We start from the raw sequence: 18757 nt of genomic DNA on the forward strand, positions 1-18757 counted from the left end.
GGTTAAGTAATTTGTGTACTGGCTCATTACGAGTATCAATTCCACGTTTCAAATTGGTAACCAATCCATAGCGTCAATGGAGCATTATGTAATTACGTATGCTGCTTTTGCAAGTTGTTACTTTTCACAATGAAAGCCAAGCGACAATCCCAAATGTGTTTATTAATAGAGTCACAGGAGACCAAAACAATAATAATTGGATGGGCTAAGCAATAACTTGAAATTGCCTGTCTGGGAACACGCAAGCAAAATCTCACCCCTTAAAATTCACTCAACTGTGGAAGTAGCTGCCATTTTGAATCTCTATATAAAGACAGTATAAGTACACATTTTAAAAGGTAAGTCAACCCACAAATATTGACAGTACCCACTAGTATAAACGTAGCATTCTCATTAATATCGAGTTTGTGGAATATGAATAAAGCCCCGAAATGCACTGTTTTATCCTTCCCAAGGGACGGCCATTTTGCCACTTGCTAGCATCAACAAACTGTTGTCGCTAGCTGAGCAACTGTGATGTCAGACAACAGCAAGTGGCAAAATGGCCGCCACCTGGGATGGATAAAAACTGCATTTTTGTGTATGTATTATATTCGGCAAACATGCACTGTTTTTATCCATCCCAGGTGACGGCCATTTTGCCACTTGCTGTTGACTGATAATGACGTCACAGTTGCTCAGCTCAATAAACAGGTGAGTCGTGATTGGTTACTACCTTAGTGACTGTGATGTCATTTTAAGTAGACAAAATGGCTGCCCTCTTTGCTGCTTCATTCATTATTCCACAAACGCAATATTAATCAGAATTCCAAGTTTAGACCAGTGTTATTGTAAATAAAATTTGGGGGTTGATTTCCCGTTTACCCAAAGACAGTGTAGAGAAATGAAAATGACATTTAACCTGGAAATCTTTATCAAATACACAAGTTATACATTTGGTCTTCCGGTGAAGATTGTCTGACATATTTTATTACATCCTGTTCAAAATATTAGCAAAGATATAAAGTTGTCTGACTTGAACCACAATGTGGTTTTCAAGGGTTTTGATTTGCAAAAAAAAGATTCAATCATAAGTTACTTTCAGATATTTTCTTGTGCTGTGTTGCGTTTGGTTTTGTCATTTGTTCCCGCACCTTCGGTGACTTAACAGGAAAAAAAGAAAAGTACCCCCCCCCCCCCCCCCCGATAAATGTGTCAATCGTGTTACTATGGCGGCCGCGTGGAATACGTCCATGGTAACCGACCCGCTGGGACATTACGGCCCCTCAACACCTCACTTTAGTCACGGCGCAGATGTCTTGGGCAGGTCCTGGTTCTCAGCCAAGTGGAGCTTTTGTCTGAACACGCACGTTAAAGATAACCGCAGACGTTCAGCTTATTTTAGAAGCGAGTCGACGAAAAAGGATACATTGAGGTGCTGAGCTCCTCCAGCTGCAAGAGGAAGAAGAGCAGAGACGAAAGAAAGATGGGCAGAAGTGAAAACACAACCGGACACTTGACCCTTAATGCGCTAGTGCATGACTTTGCTTGTCAATAATTTCCATCTAAAGCCCTCCGTGAGTGAGCTCAGCTACCGGCACAGGCAGGGCGACAATGTTCTTCTGGCCTGATTAAATATTTCATGAGTTTTCCAGGATGGATAATTAACCATGCCAATAACCCAATTGTTGTACCTTTATAAAGTGGCAGATTTGCAAGGACAAAAAAAAAAAAAAAAACTCCGAAACTAATCTGCCACTTTACAAACTCACAATTTTTGTTTTTTTTCCTCGCAAATTTGCCACTTTGCAGATTTGTTTCCGAGTTTTTTTCTCGCAAATATGCGACTTTGTAAAGTAAATTTGTGACTTTATAAAGTGGCAGATTTGTGGCAGATTCTTGTTTTCTAGGTTTGGTCATGTGACATTCACAAGCTGAGCTGTGATTGGTTACCTGAGCCCTTGTGATGTCATTTTCAGTCGACAGCAAGTTGCAAAATGTGTTTTTAAAAAGGTACGAATTGTACATGAAAAATAATGAAAATAGCAAATTTATTCTAGACAAAATATTCATGTTTGACTACCAAAAATGGCTAAATAAGTAAAGTATCCCTTTAAGATTTATATATATTAAAAAAAAAAAAAAAAAATCTACATTTTGAAAAGTCCGAAAAATTCAGAAAAAGTCAGAAAACAACAAAGTCAAGACTGGCATTTGTATTAAAAAAAAAATAATAATCTGCTAAAAATGTTCCCACTTTTTAACTGAAAATAATTCGCGGTTATTGGCCTCCTTAACTACTCATAATCTTGATGGATATCGGTCCTGGAAAAAACCATACTGTAGAGTTTTTGCGCTTACGTTGCCGAGCAGGTGCTCCAGGTTGTGGTCGGAGGCGCACTTCCTCTGGTCCTCGGAAAGCTCCTCCACGTGGCTGTCCATGCTGAAGTGAAGGCGGGCCAGCTTCTCCTGCATCTCGCGCACGTGCTCCAGCTGCTCGAAGGAGCACACCTTGCCTGTGGCGCGCCGCGACACGTATTAAAGCTCAATTTCAAGCCAATTTATGAAAATCAGCTTTACCGAAAGCCTGCAGTTTGCCCGAGTGGAAGTCGTTGAGGAGGTTCAAGAGGCCGCCCTCCATCTCTCTCACGTCGGACACGTCTGTGAGGAAGGAGTGCTGCAGGGGGGACGACTGCACTACTTTACTGGGTCCTGCGGGCTGGGGGGCCCTGGGCTTCTCCTTGTGGACCCTGGAGAAGCCACAAAAAAATAAAAATAAAAATAACATCCTAAGATTGTTGACAGTATACTGTAAAAAGTCAGCGAGAATGATTGGATTTGGTAAAAAAAAAAAAAAAAAAACTTCCACCTCCTAAAAAGTTTTATATTTGACTGTAATTGCCTATAGATGCCACAAGATGGCAGCAAATTTACAGTTTGGACACCCCTGTCCGTGACATACTCAAATACTGTACTTCTCAACTTTTACCTAAAATACTTTTTAATCTATTGACAGCCTAAAAGTAATCTAAACTCCTAAATATCCAACATTCAAATACGCCCTAATTTACCTAAATACTCTGAAATCTACTTAACCCATTTGCTCCCAATAACGTGTAAACAATTTTTTAATGTGTCCCAAAGACGTATTTATACGTTTTTTTGGTTTGTTTTTTATGCTAGAGCATACAGAAGGCTTTGATGCAGCCTCTCAGCTGCAAAGTACGGTTGCAGAAATGGTAGTAATTACACAAACGGCCAGTAGGTGGCAGCAGAGCAAAGGAGCTCAACCAGGGCCATCTAGAAAATAAGCTAAATTACTTACAATTTTAAATAGATTTGTGAAAACTGATGAAACTTAGCTCTCTTCTAATGCTAATTGCTGCAAAACGGAAACAGAAATAAACATACTTTTTTTTTCCTGATGAAAGAAGAGACTTTAATCTTTCTTTTGATAGGTTCCGTGTTTTTATAGCAATATAACACAATATTCTGTGGGCCTTGCAAAAGCAGTCAAAATCCAGTAAAACAGCCGGGAGCGAATGGGATTGCTTCTGAAAATGGCGGTGAATGAGTTAAATACTCACCAAGTACTGTATTTAAGCAGGTAAAAAAAAGGGGACTTAGCAGCATACGTGCTGCTACATTTACCTGGTCGTCTTGGGTGGAGCCACCACGGCGGCGAAAACCTCTTTGGGCTGCCCCACCGCCCCGACGGACCTTTTGTACTTGCCGCGGTTTTTGGGGGACGGCGGCTGCGGCAGGCCGAGGGAGAAGGTGGCGCTTTTGCTGGCAGGCAGGACGGAGACCTTGCGTGGGTTGATGGGGGGAGGCGGCGGCTGCGGGAGGGACACTTTGGGGCTCCGCTTCTTGCGCTTGTCCTCCATCGTCCGCGAGTCGGCGTCTTCTTCCTAAGTCGGTGATGTTTCTCCCCTCCTCCAACACACCTGATGATGATCAGGATCGTTATCATGCTGCTACACGGACAGAGCTTGCTGATGAGCTGATCATTGGAATCAGGTGTGTTGGAGGAGGGAGAAATCATGATTGTTGTGTTGCGAAGTTGCAATAACTAGTATTATTTTTAGAGAAAATACTTTGCAATTGGTTGACAATACTCTTTTTCTTAAGGAATACTTGACTCATTTATCCATGGTCACAATATTTTATCTAGAATTAATTTGGTAAATTGTTTTTCCATGTACAGTACAACTATTATTTAAAACACATTTTGCCACTTGCTGTTGACTGGAAATGACATCACAGGTGCTCAGATCTTGGGTAACGAACAAACACAGCTCATCTGTTTTCTGAGTTTGCCATGATTGGTCATTACCTGAACTCCGTGCACACGTGATGGCATTTTCAGGTTTTGGATGTGTCCTTGCTCCAACACACCTGGGCCTCATCAGCAAGCTCTACATAAGCCTGATAATGATCCTGTTGCTTGGACACAGGTGAGTTGGAGCAAGGACACATCCAATGCCTGCAGGACGCCGGCCCTCGAAGACCGGATCTTAATAACACGTGTTGTACATGAAAAATAATAAAATCATGACGAAGATGTATTTAGTCGGGATAAATATTCCTTTTTAAAAAAACAGTTAATCCCCCCCAAAATTGTCACTATATTTTTACATTAATAACGAAGTTTAACGAGGGTGATTTTTTTCAAAAATACAAATGTATTCTTTTGACGTTTTTTTTTTTTTTATTCTGGAACGACATTCACAAAAGAAAAAAAAATCGGGATATAATCTCGAAAAAGTTATGTTACTCAAAAAAAGTATGACTTCCAAAAAAAATGTTCATGCATGCAAACAGATATTAAAATAAAAGTTTTTTCCTGTAAAAAGTTTACAGTTATCTATGTGGGTTAATAAACAATCAAGAGTGCATTTTTACTGTTAGCCACATTAATGCGAATCTTACGATGATGTCGCTATACCTCAACCCATTATTTAGAAGAGTCAGTAAAATGATGCAAAAACATCCAAGACCACACACGCAGAGCTCTGTGGTGCACATTTTGACCACAATTTAGAAACTTAAATATGAAAACTGTCGTTTTCTTGCAATTCAGTGGCCTTTGTTTTGAAATACACCGATAATTAAAAAAAAAACAGCCCGCATGTGAAAACATCGTCTTCACTCCAAACAAATGAAACTTACCGATTCAGTCACGCGCCAGGGAATGTAATCGCTGCAAAATCACATTTCATCACATTTAGAGGGTAGGAATGCGATGAATTCAACCCGGTAGCATCCGTGCAAATGTTGAAACGTTAAATCGGGTTTGAGATGAGCGACGCTCTTTTGCGCAGCTCCAGCCTTGAGCAGTCTTAAAGGGACAGCGCACATTTGTTTTCTTAACAGCAATTTACCCCGAGCGCTGTCTGACAGGCACAAAGACGGCACTTACCTTGCCCTGCGACACACCAGCGTCCACATGGTGGCACAAAAAGCTCCTCAGTCAGCATCTGCTATCCTTGAATTAGTTCACGCACGTCAATTCTTCTTTGACTATCAAAATCGAACCATGTGTCCTTGATACCCTGATTTATTTTTCCATCATCCACCATTATTTTTACTACTCGTCGTCATTAGGGTCAGAGATAGCGGTAGTCCTCACAACTCTACTGTGTGGGATTTTTTTTTTTAAGTTATTCTGTCAATTATGTTTAATATCTAGTTTGATAACGGCACAAAGATAACAAAACCTCCTCACACGCACGTTTCCCTCTTGTGAGTGGTATTTTATTTTGAAATAGCCTGGTCGGAACCATCAAAATCTAAAACGAGTCACAAAATAAGACTCAATCAAAAGGTGACCAGTGCAAAAAAAATGACAAATGAAAAACGTTAATTGCACTTCTTATAACATAATAATGTGGGGAAGTACACCTCATTTGGATGTACAGTGTTTCATATTAGACAGAAAATTGAAATGGCAGAAGCCGGTGGTATCCATGTTTTAAATAAGGCCATAGATTGGGAATATCACGTGAATCTGTTGCAGTTGCAGAAATGTAATTGAAATCTTTTATGTCACGTTTTAAACACCCAACTGCAGTAAAAAAAAAAAAAAAAAAAAAAAAGTTAGGAAAAGAATGTTCATGAACAATAAACATTTACAACCAGACCACATTTTAAGTAATACAAAAATATGTTTTTTTTATTATGACAGATCGGAACAAAAGCATGACACAAAAAGCAATTTGTAGAAAAAAAAAAAATACAGAGCTCTTGAGCATGTTTTTTCTTGAGCGCACCCTGCAATATAACTTACACCTAACTGACTTTCTGGTCGGATTGACTGTTTAAGTAGGCGTAAGCTTTGCCCAACACCAGCCTGTCCCTCAGAAGCTTGAAGAAGGCGTAATAGTTACTGAAGAGGATCAGTGCCAGCGATATGGTCTGATTCCACTTTTCTGAGCACATCAACGAGTAGAGTTGGTAAAAAATGATGGTGCCTTCCAGGATGATGAGGATGTTCAATATTCGGAGCGGCTGGTTAAAAAAGAACTGCAGGGGGGAAGAGACAGAACGAGTCAGTTGTGAGGCAAAGCGGACCCGATGGCAATTGAATTATTAAGATGAATATGATGAATATGATATGACTTTCAATGGGAAGTCAATCCCAAAATTTTCTTAATAATGTTGTGTGTGTCCCCCACTAGTTCTATTATGTTATTATGCTTGTGGAATCTGAATTAATGAGCACAATCCAACCACTTTATCCATCTCAAGGGGCGGCCATTTTGCCATTTGCTGTCGACTGAAAATGACATCACAGTTGAGCTCAGGGTAATTACCAATCACGGCTCACCTGTTTCCTGAACCTGAGCCGTGATTGAATGTTACCTGGGCATGGGGTGGGTGTTTTGTTCCGTTTTTTTTGTTTTTTTGTTTTTTTCCTTCTTAAAAAAAAAAATAGTGACCACCAAGGCACAAAGCCCCCACCCCTCCTCCGGCCTTATACTAACTGCCTACGAGCTGTATTTGTCTCATTTGTACGTATACCATTTTGTTTATACAGTAGTCTGATCACGACGTGGGAGTAACAAGACGGCCGCCCGGTGACTTCAACGGCTTGCACTGGCGTGTATGGGCTATCGGCTATCCAGTCATATATACAGGTCAGTGGTCTTGAAAAAGTCATTTGGCGTTCACAGGTCCCCCAAAAAAAAAACTCTGAAAAACAGAAGTTGGTGCTCTGTTCTTCGGAAATTTTATTTTATTTTTTTCTGTTTTTTGGAATAATTTTTTCCCCTGTTTTTCGTAGTATTTTTTTTCCTGTTTTTCAGAATGTTTTATATATATGTATATATATATAACAGAAAAAAAATCACTAAAACAGAAAAAAATATTCAGAAAAACTGAAAAAAAAATCTAAAAAAAAACAAACAAAAAACAAATTTCCCCAAAAAATTAGTCAGAAAAACAGTAGTTTTTTTGTTTTTGTTTTTTTTCAAGTGAATGCAATACGCTTCCGTAGATTCCCAAACAAGCAACAGGAATCTAGAGAACTTCATTCTCACTCTCCCGTATCCAGGTATTATTTATTTCACATTGGGCACATTTTTGACATAAAATTTCCTGAATCAATTCCAAGACATTGAATGTATTTGGATCGTATCGTTATTAATGAACACAACAGATACTGTCCTTCAATTGTAATTCAAAAGGTTCAAACAAATTGTTACACACACCGCTACCGCACTTGAAAATGGGAAATAAAAATCTCATTAAATTACATTATAAAAAATACTAAGAAGAGGTTTCACAACCCAGATCCTGATCTGCTTGCATTACTCACATAGAAGCGATAATGGGACACATCTGATGGTACGGCGACATTGTAGTGGCCCGTCGCTTTGTAGACATTCTTATTATGTTTGACCAGGACTCCCTGTGGCCACATGTATTCTTCCGTCCACCTGAGAGCAAAACAACAGATAACAAATGATTCCCAAACTGAGCTTAAAGGCACATGTCGCTGACTGAGTTATGAAAGCGCGTACATGTGCTGGAGGACGTTGGAGCAGAGGGACGGGTCCACTTTCTGCCAGCAGCCCAGATGCACGGCGGCTTTGTGGAGCAGGTCGCAGTAGCGGGATGGCAAAAAGTGTCTCATGAGGATGACTGACGTGCTGACTGACACCAGGATGAAGAGCTCGCAAGACCAGCGTTTGTCCACGTATTGTGTGCTCTAGAAAAAAAGAAAAAAGAAATAGGAAGGACCATCTATAACAGAGATGCTCATGTATGGATGACCAAATTGCCAAAATTAAAAATCAATAAATGAATAAATTAAATAAATAAAAGCGAAAATAAAAATGGATGTGAAAAATCTAACTCAAAAAATATAAACAAAAGAATAAATATATTGAGTTATTATTTAATTAAGTTTGACTTCTTCCTACTCCTTTTCGGACTAGTAGTTTATGTTTTCACTTGGAATATTATGGATTTTGCTTGTTTATGTTATTGATTTTTTATTTTTTGTTGTTTTTAATGACTATGTTCGAAATAAACTTCAAACTAACTCTATATAAAGTAAAAATAAATACAAATAAAAAATACAAAAATAAATTTATAAATAGAATATCAATAAATAAAACGCTCTGCTCTCACATTTAATTATTTCATGCTGCAGACACACTGTCAGGATGAAATGTTATTCAAATGAGGGGGCGGTCCTAACGTGTTTTTATTTCCATTTATATATATATTTTGTATTTAATTTGAGAATTATATATTTTATATCCATTTTTATTTTCACATTTATTTATTTTTTATTTTGGCAATTTTGGTCCTCAGTTACATCTCAGGGGCGGCCATTTTGCCACTTGCTGTCGACTGAAAATGACATCACAGTTGCTCAGGGACCAATCAGGGCTCAACTGCTTTCTGAGTTTGGTCATGTGACATTTACAAACTGAGCAATGAGCGCTGATTGGTCGTTACCTGAACCCTGAGTAACAGTGACGTCATTATCAGTTGCCAGAGGCAAAATGGCCGCCATAAGATGAGAGTGTATCAGAAAATGTCATTTCTATGGCTTTAAACGTAAATATCTCACCTTGACAAACCAGACGGGTACAAAGGCCACATAGTAAGCACTCAGCATGGAGCTAAGCAGCACCTCCTTCATTCTCCAGTTAAAGTCCATCTTGAGGAACTCCACCTCTTTGCGGATCAGGTCCGGCGAAAGGCAGCAGGCGTGAGTCGGCATGACCTGGACGCCGTACAGCTGGCTGGTGTGCTGCTTCCAGGTTTCCTTGAGCACCGTCAGGTAGTCCCGAACCCGGCTGACGCCGCCCATCTCTTTGGAGCCAATGCTGGCGATGGGGGAGAGGGGGCCGGCGCGCCGGAAGTCGCAGCTCAACCGAAAGAATGGGATATACATCCCGAATCTGGAGGCGACAGGAGGTACAATGACACTTTTTGCAATTATAGCTGTTTAAAAAAAAATTTTTTTTTAAAGTATCCACGAGTAATGTCCACCCAAATTGGTTTGTGACTAGTACCGACATGTGCCTCACACGAACTACCGCACGTCCGCCAGGTGTCAGGTGTATGTGAAGCGAAAGCAACAACAAGTCACGTAGAACCGAAGCAAATCAATGAATGCGCTCTTGTATCCGTGTACAATGTTCACTTTGTCAGCTCCTTATTAACAAGCAGCGAAGTGTCCACCCGACTAGCAAGAGTGACTTCTTCCTCTTTACTGGCCAACTGGAGTTGAAAACCCTTTCACAGGTGCTATTAATGGGTTGACCCAACTCTCATTAACAGGGGTAATGCAACTAAATATTACTTAACCGGAAAGGTAAAATCCTCAAACATTACTCAGTTCGTACAGTAAATGTTTGCCAAGAAAAATGTTGACACCTGCCATTTTTGGAACAGCCCAAATGATCCCTTTTTCCTTTCTTTTCTTAGTAATGTAATAATTCTGAATTGAAAGGGGGCAATAATACAGAAAACGTTTCCTAGGCTATGACAAATCCGTTTTTAAACTTCAATTGTCCCAGAGTTTAAAAAAAATAAAAAATTCAGATACCAGGTGATGGAATTCTGTCTTATCAGGAGAGGTAGTAAGTTTGTAAACGTAATGTAACAACAGGACAACTAAATATGTATTTGGAGAGAAAAAAAATTGTGGTGCCTCTTATCTTTTTCGTAAAACAAAACAAGCTCTTTATGTGGGAGGAGCACATCGGTACTTATGGGGACAAAACTAACGAACTATGTCAGTCTGTCTGATTAAGTGCGCATGTCAACGCACTCGGCAGCTCAAGGTCCAAAGTTCCCTGAACATGACGGTACTCACGGGTAGCAGAGGAAGAGCAGGCTGAGCACAGAGTAAGTTCTGAAGAGATAAATGAGGGAGCGGCACAGACTCCAGCCCGTCAGCGTTAGCACAGCGAAGCGTGCCATCACTAAGAAGATGGAATGAGGAAATGATAATTTCCCGCTCTGTGATGCCTGCGGGAGAGCCAAAAAACAAGCGGGTGCTTCATTTCTATTGTAATGGATCAAAGTTAAAGTGAGTTCTAATTAGGGCTGGAAAAAAAAAAGCCACAAATAGCAATATTAAAACAATAAAAGGCTTGCATTATTTCAGTTGATTTGTAATGAAACCAGAATTTTTGGGATTTTTGCTTATTTAATTGCATTACAAAAAATAATGGACTTTATCACAATATTCTAATTTTCTGAGACAGTCCTGTATATCGCATATTGCATGTTTTTCCAATATCGTGCAGCCCTAGTTCTGATAATAATCTAATAGTTCTAGTAACTAAGTTCATAATTGTGATTGTGGTTGGGATATTTTCCACAAAAAAAATTCTGTGAGGTCTATAAGCATTAACTTATTACTAAATTACACAAACACAGCTGTGGTCATCTCTATAGCATGGTATTCAAGATGGGTCTTATTTTTGCAAACGTGACAAAAATTCGAGAAACTCTAGCAAAATAAATGTTCTCACCTCTTTGACAATTGCTGCGATTAACCTCCGAGCCAGAATGATGACTATGAACACCAGCATGTTATAATCAATCAGGTGGAAGTTCTGGAAAACAACATGAAGGTTTAATCTTACATTTAAAAAAAAAAAAAAAAAAACTTGGTAGAGTGCACATCAAAAAGAAAGAAGGTAGAGATGTTGTAATGAGAGATGAAAGGCAAGTCATGACATATAGACAAACGTAAATTATGCAGCAGGTATATCAAAGCCAAAATTTGAACCCAAACCTCAGAACTCGTTTCTCACTAATGTGAAACACGTTCGTGTCATGTAAAAGGGTACTCACGAGGGAAGTGTGTGAGGGAGGATGTGATGGCGGGTACCACCATACAGTCTTGTAGATGTTGACATAGTGGACAAAGAGGGCAATGAGGTGGCAGAAGAAAAGGTGCAGCTCAAACAGCACGTTGTGATCCACGGGCAACTCCGGGATCTTGCAGTGTTTTAAGGGCACAACTGTCTGCGCAGCCAGCGGAGGGCTGGACATGCATGCTCCTGTACCACTCCTGCAGAAGAAATTAAAAAAAAAAAAAAAAAAAAAGATTAGACTCTATGCTTTTCTACATTCTGTAGGCAAAAGATTCAAACGAACCTGGCGCGCGATCGCACCCCGGTGACGGGCGAGCTGGTGGAGTGGTTGCCATTGTTTACTGAGCCTGGTTCACTGCCAAGTGGAGGTCTGCAGTAAGTGGTGCGGTTTGCCCCTCGCCTTCCACCTGCCATTACGCGCACCCACAGCTCACTCCTAAGGGGATTCCTCTCCTTGCGAAAACCTGTTTAGAGAAGGGGATACTGTCAAAGCCAATCTGATACAGCAAATACACTTTGTGTCAGGTTGGCATTTAGATGGCTGCCAACAATTCCTAAGTAGTACATTAGTAATCATATTTGGTCTTAAGGTGTGGTCCAAACAAGCACAGCCAATGAGAGTGAGAAATTTTACAGCTATTTATTACCAAATGTATCAATTCCGTGTGCAGTCGCAATGACTATGAATTCTAAGACTTAACACAAAGTTGAAAATATTTCACACTTGCTGCACAAGCCAACAATCTCACTGTCTTCACTAAGCTACGTCACAAAACAGTTTTATGGCATCAGCTAGGAAACATTTCCGTCCAACCCATAAGAGACATATGCTGCAAGAACGTGGTGGGCTATACACAATGACGAATGGACCCAGAGGGGTCTTTCCGCCAAGACCATGCTTGATTAAATACAAAGATCGAAGGCCTACTAAAGTCCATGAAGCGAGCTAGTTAGCATTCAGCTAAGATATTAAATTGATCAACAGGAAGATGAAAGCCTACCAGCGACGGTGTGTCAGATAATGCTTCGCGGCATCAATTTCCACTTAAAGGCAATCGAGTTTGAGAACTGCTGAGATGCTGGCGTGTTTTACATTGAAATGGCCAAACGCATTCATTGTTGTTGTACAAGTGGTTGCTGATAGACGGGAGCGCGGATGTTACCAACCAGAGGGTGGAGTCTCATTTAAAGGGACAGTGCAACAAAGTCAACGTCAATAAGAGCACGCTTGATGCGCAAATGTCTGCTTCACATAGGTTGATGGATTCTGTGTGGAGTTTCAAAGGTCTCCTCTATGTTACGTTTATTGAAGACTCTTCATTGTCCTTGAGTGTGAATGGTTGTTCATTAGAATTTTCCAAGAGGGCACCATACGAGTGGGTCCACTGCACCTTGTGTTTATGAAGCAAAGTACGACAGACACATAAAACAGACGTTTTGTTATAAATTAAGTGTATAAATTAAGTGCATCTGGTGAGATCAAAATCTTCCAGGACGCATTAGTAACGAAAATGGAAATAGTAAACTACATGGCCAACAAAATGTACAATCTGTTCTATGTGCACGGTGTTTCTGATTAATGTATTTGTGGAATACGATTTAAGCACCAAAACATTTTCTAATCATATTTTGAACTTATATAATACTGTATCCATTTTGCCTTGTCGAAAATGACATCAAGGTTTTATGTAACGACCAATCACAGCCAACCTGTTTTCTGGGTTTGGTCAAATAACGGTCTCACAACCTGAGCTGTCATTTTCAGTCGACAGCAAAAGGCAAAATGGCCGCCCCTGAGACGTTGAAAACCTGTTATTTTGCTACGCAGCATACTGTTTGGGATAGTTGGGCCGCACAGAACATACTGTAAATAATTTATTTCAACTTGTATCAAATGACTTAATGAATCCTTATGACTTGCAAACAGAGACGTGGCCAATTATGGGGTCAACTCACCAACGTGGTGCCCATGGGCATCATCAGGTACCCACCCCGACAAGGATCACACAGCCCTGTTCCAAAATTAGCTCACCAGTATTTATGTCTTGAAATGTAAAAGTGGTCATTTGACAAGAGAATGTAAACCGTTGCACATTTATCGGTTTCCTAATTATTGAGGAATCATGCATATTAACATATTGACAAATTAAACGTTTCAGTATGTATCAAGTATCAGTTCCCTGTTTTAACTGCACTCGATTTCACTTTTCTTATAACCAGTGGACTGAGGTTCATCTGTTGACTATTCTATTAGTATTGCTTAAATGTACAGTGAAAAAACATACAGCGCAACTTCAGTCAATTACAGCATACTCTACTGTGAAGCCACTGATGCGTTAGTCACAATAAAAAATACTTTATTGAAGTCAATGTAAACATTGAAAATACCATTAAGAAACAGGTAAGAAATAAATATACACAGTACATTAAAAATTCCTCATAGGGGAAAAAAATGACTTGTCTCCTCAGTAAACAATCCGCAGTGAAGTCCAGGTACAGTGACATCAAAGCAGCCTTCCCTGCTGCAAAGCCTCTTTGGAAAGGACATTTAAAAACCCTGTTGAGGAAGGAGAACAAATTTCACTTTCTTCCTGCAATACATGTCCTACAATTTTCTTTTACCAACCATCATAGTTCAGGAAGACTGGAATCAGTTTGTCTCCAGCATTGAGACATTTCGCTTAAAACCTATGAAGAAAAACAAAATGAGCTTTCGGCAGCACAAACATGCACTCAACAGGCATTCACTCTCTCACAAGCAAACATGCATATCTAGCATAAACTAAAGATTTATGCAACTCAAGCATTTTTTTTTTTTCATTATTGGTATATTACTAGCACATGTATTGTTAGATGTGATATATTATGATGGACTAATTTTCATCCATCTACATGGGATATTACTACATGTATTGTTAGGTATATTATATTTTCATCCAACTACAATCTACAGAAATTGTCAGGATAATAAGGTATTGGGAGTACATTACAACTGATTTTTATTTGAGCAAGAGTTGCATCACAAAGACTTCTGATCCTTTTGTATGACTTATTTTGCTCGGAATAGCCAATATTTTTATTACATTTCAAGCATTTTTTTTTTGTGTGCATTTTGATAATTACCTTATACTTGGCACAATATAAAACAAAGATCTAATAGATGAGAGTTGGTTAGTTTTACCTTCATGTGGCGATCTTTTGGCTTTTAGAATCCTCCCCTCTGCGATTTTTGTCTTTTATAAAAAAGCAGCCAGCATGACTTTGCATCAAAGTCAAGACCCCTGCAAGCTTGGTTTGAAATACTGTTGAGATTCAGTTCATGTGGCTGACGCCTTCTAGTTGCAGATACACTATAGGTTGACAATACATATTCAAGCAGGATATCATCAAGTCCAACTTATATTTGGCAGACCATACCTCGTGGAATGATGAGCTTTATTATTGTAGGTGACATTACAAGTGGAGTTTAGAAATTTTGGAAAAACACTTAGCTCAATGTCAAAACAGTTTTGTTTTGTCCTAAAGAAAAATCAGTCTGACAGTACACATGTAACTTATTCACCGTTTACATGTTCATGTTCCCCAACGGAAATCTTTTTTTTTGCACAACAAAGCAAAATAGCAGGTTTAAATCAAGTTTAAACTGAAACTACACACTTTATTAAAACAACGTAATGCAGAAAGACATTTGGATATACGCATTTAGAATCCTATTTAGCCAACCGTACACACTTAGGCATTTTTACGTGACTTCTAACACATGTTTGTCCTGCAGTTATGTACAAAATATTGAGGAGGCCGCAGCCTCCTGTACACACATTGAACGGGTTGGCCTTCGGCATTTTTGCAAGTAATTGTGACAAATCAGATTATCAAGCATAATTTTCCACGTCGAAATTTCATTACCATAAGATTTATGTGACTTAATAGAAAAGTTGTATGTTGTAAGATTTGCGTTGGACCATAAAACAAGGGTTATTTTTGCCTGCAAATTACACTATTTTTCTTTTGTTCCGTTTGTAAATAAACATGGAGCCTAGATTTAATTCACCGCGACAATTTTGGTATGGTAAAAATTAAAACGTAACCAACAAATTTTGCTAAAATGTGATTGCCTCTAAGGTTTGTCACGCTGCAACTGCCAACTTCTAACTGTAACAGTTATTAAATGGAGAAATAGTTAACTGACATTTTTACCCCTGGGGAGAAGAAAAGAAAAAGAAAAAACACATGCAACAAAATCTGTCCTAAAAATGTTAAACCATAAAAAAATAATAAAAAAAGGGAGAAAAACAATGGAAATTACTTTTGAAACGTTACGCGAGTTACAACCGAAGACAGTTGCCATGGCAACTCTCTACCAGTAGTTGCTCAGAATCTTCCATAGGGATGCTCTCTATAGGTTCCCTTTGCCTGCCTGGCCTGAGCAGCCTTGCCTCCAGCTGCAGAGGCCGACCATGTGTTCTCCCAGTCCTCCTGACCTGATGGGACGAAAAAAAAAAAAAAAAAATCAATACACTGATCCGTTTCCTCACATTCGGGGGAGAACGTATTGCTTCGAATACTTACCATATTGCTCATAGCCGGCTTCCTGTGGCTCTCCATGGGCATAGTCATAATATTCAGTATCCCTGTAAAAACATTTCAAATGCAAGCAATAATGAATTGGAATGCAATAAACTGGATGGCAGGTTCATGTCGTAAAAGTCACTCACGTGGGCACAGGTTGTTGGCTATAATAATTTTCATATCCCTCATAGGCTGGCTCTGCATATGAATCCTCATAAGCAGGCTGGAAGGAAGATAAATCACCAAGTACATTATCATGGCAAAAAGATGTCAAGACGTGCGTTTGATAAACCATTTATTGGGACGTCTAAATAAGAAAGCTCAGTCTAATAGCTTACATAGGCTTCATAGGACTCAGGTTTGGCTTGGGAGCCTGAAGGGGGAACCTGCTGGTGGGAAAGGGCAGCAGCGGGGAGCATCCTCGGCGCCCCGGCTGCAGGGGGTCTAGAGCGTGAGGCAGAACCCCCTCGATTTGCAGATGCGGGCCCACCTCTACCGGCCGGTCCGCCTCGAGAATTGCCTCGGCTCATTCCTCCTCGTGGGCCACCACCGCGCATACCTCCACGAGGACCACCGCGGGGGAGTCCGCGCCCTCTGTGGGAACGAGCCGATACAGTCGCGTTTCAGTGACAACGGAGACACAGGAGGACCATCACTACTTGCATGAGTCTTACCTTGGCCCAGCACCTGGTGGCATACCTCGGCCTCTTCCCATATGCCCGCCACGTCCCCGGGCTGATCCATCATGAGATCCATTCAGGAAATTAGGGTCCATATATGGGTCATACTCACCAGGTTCCTGATAACAAATGTCTTGTTAAAATAATCGCACGTATTCAAGTAAACAGACTGTTGTAAAATACGAGTGACTTACAGGAATCAGGAACTTTTTGACCTCGTCCATAGCGTGAGCCATGCGAAGGTAGGCATCTGGGATGGGTGCCATCACCTCAATGAAAACATGCAACTCCAATGCAAGGTGAGCATACTTGGCTTCGCCGCCATTCCGTAACTCTTCCTCCTAAAAGCACAATTCAGTTTGTAGTCAAATTAAAGTTGATAGGCTAAGTATACATTAAGACATTTAGAACATCTAAATCACATGCATACCTTTGACTTATCCCTCATGGAACCTTTTCCCAAAACTGAAATCTTGGCACCAGTTTCCTCTTGCAGCCTCTTGATGGTGCTACCCTGTGGCCCCAAAAGCTTGCCGACAAAGTTGACCTTGTGGAAATAAACATAAGTAAATCAGCACAGTGGAGCCCAGTGTCTTGCCGGGTGAAGCTGTCAAGTTTGCTCATGCAGAAATCAGCTTACAACCCTGGATACATGACCTCATTCTGACTTTTAAAATGAGCACATTTAAGAAAGGCTTATGGTGCAGACTAACGTTACCACAATCACATGACAATAGGAGTGCAGAATATACGTATCTTTTACAAAATGACTTACCCTGGGAAACTGTTTGGATGGAATAAGTACACGTTCTTTGAGCTGAAGAGTCTTTGTAGCGAAGAGATCCAAGTATTTCTCTTTTTCTTGTTCTTTCTTGGGTTCACCTTTTTGAATCCTATCAATCTCTACAGAAAGAGAACAATGAATGCATACACAAGCCAATACACGAGGATATGCAACATCAAAAGTTAAATATAAATAAAATAATATCAATATTCGGACAAGAACAAGGGGTAAATGAATGAACAGCCAATATTAAATATGTGGATACTAGTTTCTTAGGCAAAACAGTCAAGTAAGGATTGCTAATGCTAACTAAGCACACTACAAAGACACTCCCGAACCACTGGCTCGACCACCATCGTGCAAAAAGAAAAAAAAAGCCACGCTTAAAAAAATCGCGGTAACAAGAAAAAAAAAAAAAGTACAGTAAGTAATGATTTGAGAGTACATTTAGAAATCAAAACGCAATGATGGTTGACCTACATATACACCACGTTTAACGCTCCATTGTTCGTCTGTTAATCTAAACGCTTTTCAAGCAGTCAAGAAAAAATAGGCCACAGGCGACCTGTTAGCAGTTTAGGCCAACAAAGCTAATCGCAAGTCAAATCAACATACCTGCAGAAATAAGTTTCATTGCGTGAGTGAAGGACGAATCCAAGCTGTCTTTCTCGGCCAGGAGCTCCGGTAGGTATTTTGTGTCTTCCATTTTGCGGTCTTCGTGAACAAGACTTGACGCGACGGCGGCCTTTGTTAGCACTAGCTAAGCTAGAACCACGCGAACACCACTCAATGCAACAAACGCAGTGTCGCTCGATTTGCTGAGGATGCAAGCCACAACCGTGAGCTAAAAAGGCTAACAAGAGTCTGTGCTGAACAGCGACGTGGTTATTCAGTCCTGTTGTTTCTCTGCAGCGAATTGTTGCCTTTCGTCGACGGACAAAGAGGAGATGGCGCAGCTGTATTCGATTGAGAGAAGAAAGAGAGAGAGAGAGCCATGCAGGACGTGACGTTGTAGTCAAGTCACCGCCCAAAAAAACTGTTAAAAATCCTTCAAATAAAAAAGTAATTTAAAAAATAAAAATATTTTCTACCGCATATCCTTTACCGCTAAAATTATTTAGCCTATTGAAATGTGTTGCGATTGTGACATCACATTTTTAATCAATGAACAACTTTACGTCACGTCAAAATGGCGGGCTTCTGTGAAATGAAATTTTCCGCTCATTGAAAGTGCATGCATTGTTTTGGATAGCTGATTATGTTTGAAGAACATGCGAGGTAGGTGTGGCATAAATCTTATTGTATATTAAGTGTCCGGAGATACTGTAATTACAAACGACAGTAACTATTGCGACAGCTGAATGTGTCAGAACCATTCAAACAACTCATGAAAC

At 40.0% G+C, this 18757-nt stretch overlaps 3 protein-coding genes across 4 annotated transcripts; all 3 read right to left on the minus strand.

The window, feature by feature from the left end:
• Nucleotides 1–142: 142 nt before the first annotated feature.
• Nucleotides 143–5313, minus strand: ccdc28b (coiled-coil domain containing 28B). The gene is made up of 6 exons (XM_077538266.1): nucleotides 5152–5313; nucleotides 3631–3926; nucleotides 2560–2729; nucleotides 2341–2495; nucleotides 1409–1431; nucleotides 143–1337 (listed from the first exon to the last, which is right to left on the minus strand). Exons 2-6 carry the CDS (start codon nucleotides 3864–3866, stop codon nucleotides 1283–1285), a joined length of 639 nt encoding a protein of 212 aa, XP_077394392.1. The 5' UTR covers nucleotides 3867–3926; nucleotides 5152–5313; the 3' UTR covers nucleotides 143–1282.
• Nucleotides 5314–6126: 813 nt separating this feature from the next.
• On the minus strand, nucleotides 6127–12613 carry tmem39b (transmembrane protein 39B). Of its 2 annotated transcripts, none has more exons than XM_077538253.1 (9): nucleotides 12332–12613; nucleotides 11614–11794; nucleotides 11308–11527; nucleotides 10983–11066; nucleotides 10319–10473; nucleotides 9065–9398; nucleotides 8004–8191; nucleotides 7799–7919; nucleotides 6127–6504 (listed from the first exon to the last, which is right to left on the minus strand). In XM_077538253.1, exons 2-9 carry the CDS (start codon nucleotides 11742–11744, stop codon nucleotides 6271–6273), a joined length of 1467 nt encoding a protein of 488 aa, XP_077394379.1. In that variant the 5' UTR covers nucleotides 11745–11794; nucleotides 12332–12613; the 3' UTR covers nucleotides 6127–6270. The 2 variants fall into 2 exon arrangements, with proteins under 2 accessions (XP_077394379.1, XP_077394380.1); XM_077538254.1 differs by lacking the exon at nucleotides 12332–12613 and adding an exon at nucleotides 11978–12175.
• A 1057-nt stretch (nucleotides 12614–13670) lies between these two features.
• khdrbs1a (KH domain containing, RNA binding, signal transduction associated 1a) lies at nucleotides 13671–18384 on the minus strand. The gene is made up of 10 exons (XM_077538262.1): nucleotides 17979–18384; nucleotides 17355–17482; nucleotides 17010–17126; nucleotides 16774–16920; nucleotides 16574–16698; nucleotides 16238–16493; nucleotides 16046–16122; nucleotides 15900–15961; nucleotides 13957–15811; nucleotides 13671–13887 (listed from the first exon to the last, which is right to left on the minus strand). Exons 1-9 carry the CDS (start codon nucleotides 18067–18069, stop codon nucleotides 15702–15704), a joined length of 1113 nt encoding a protein of 370 aa, XP_077394388.1. The 5' UTR covers nucleotides 18070–18384; the 3' UTR covers nucleotides 13671–13887; nucleotides 13957–15701.
• Nucleotides 18385–18757: the final 373 nt, after the last annotated feature.

This window comes from Festucalex cinctus, chromosome 12 (assembly GCF_051991245.1).
Source record: "Festucalex cinctus isolate MCC-2025b chromosome 12, RoL_Fcin_1.0, whole genome shotgun sequence".
In the NCBI taxonomy this organism is placed as follows: Eukaryota; Metazoa; Chordata; class Actinopteri; order Syngnathiformes; family Syngnathidae; genus Festucalex; species Festucalex cinctus.

Coding starts and splice junctions, on each gene's coding strand:
- ccdc28b (XM_077538266.1), bottom strand. CDS start 3,866: ATGGAGGACAAGCGCAAGAAGCGGAGCCCCAAAGTGTCCCTCCCGCAG. Junction 2,496..2,559: donor GGGCAAACTGCAGGCTTTCG/GTAAAGCTGATT, acceptor GGCGCGCCACAG/GCAAGGTGTGCTCCTTCGAG. Junction 1,338..1,408: donor GAGGAGCTCAGCACCTCAAT/GTATCCTTTTTC, acceptor GTGCGTGTTCAG/ACAAAAGCTCCACTTGGCTG.
- tmem39b (XM_077538253.1), bottom strand. CDS start 11,744: ATGGCAGGTGGAAGGCGAGGGGCAAACCGCACCACTTACTGCAGACCT. Junction 11,528..11,613: donor GGGGTGCGATCGCGCGCCAG/GTTCGTTTGAAT, acceptor TTTCTTCTGCAG/GAGTGGTACAGGAGCATGCA. Junction 6,505..7,798: donor TGTCCCATTATCGCTTCTAT/GTGAGTAATGCA, acceptor TCCCCCCTGCAG/TTCTTTTTTAACCAGCCGCT.
- khdrbs1a (XM_077538262.1), bottom strand. CDS start 18,069: ATGGAAGACACAAAATACCTACCGGAGCTCCTGGCCGAGAAAGACAGC. Junction 16,123..16,237: donor CTGAGTCCTATGAAGCCTAT/GTAAGCTATTAG, acceptor TCTTCCTTCCAG/CCTGCTTATGAGGATTCATA. Junction 15,812..15,899: donor AGCCGGCTATGAGCAATATG/GTAAGTATTCGA, acceptor TCGTCCCATCAG/GTCAGGAGGACTGGGAGAAC.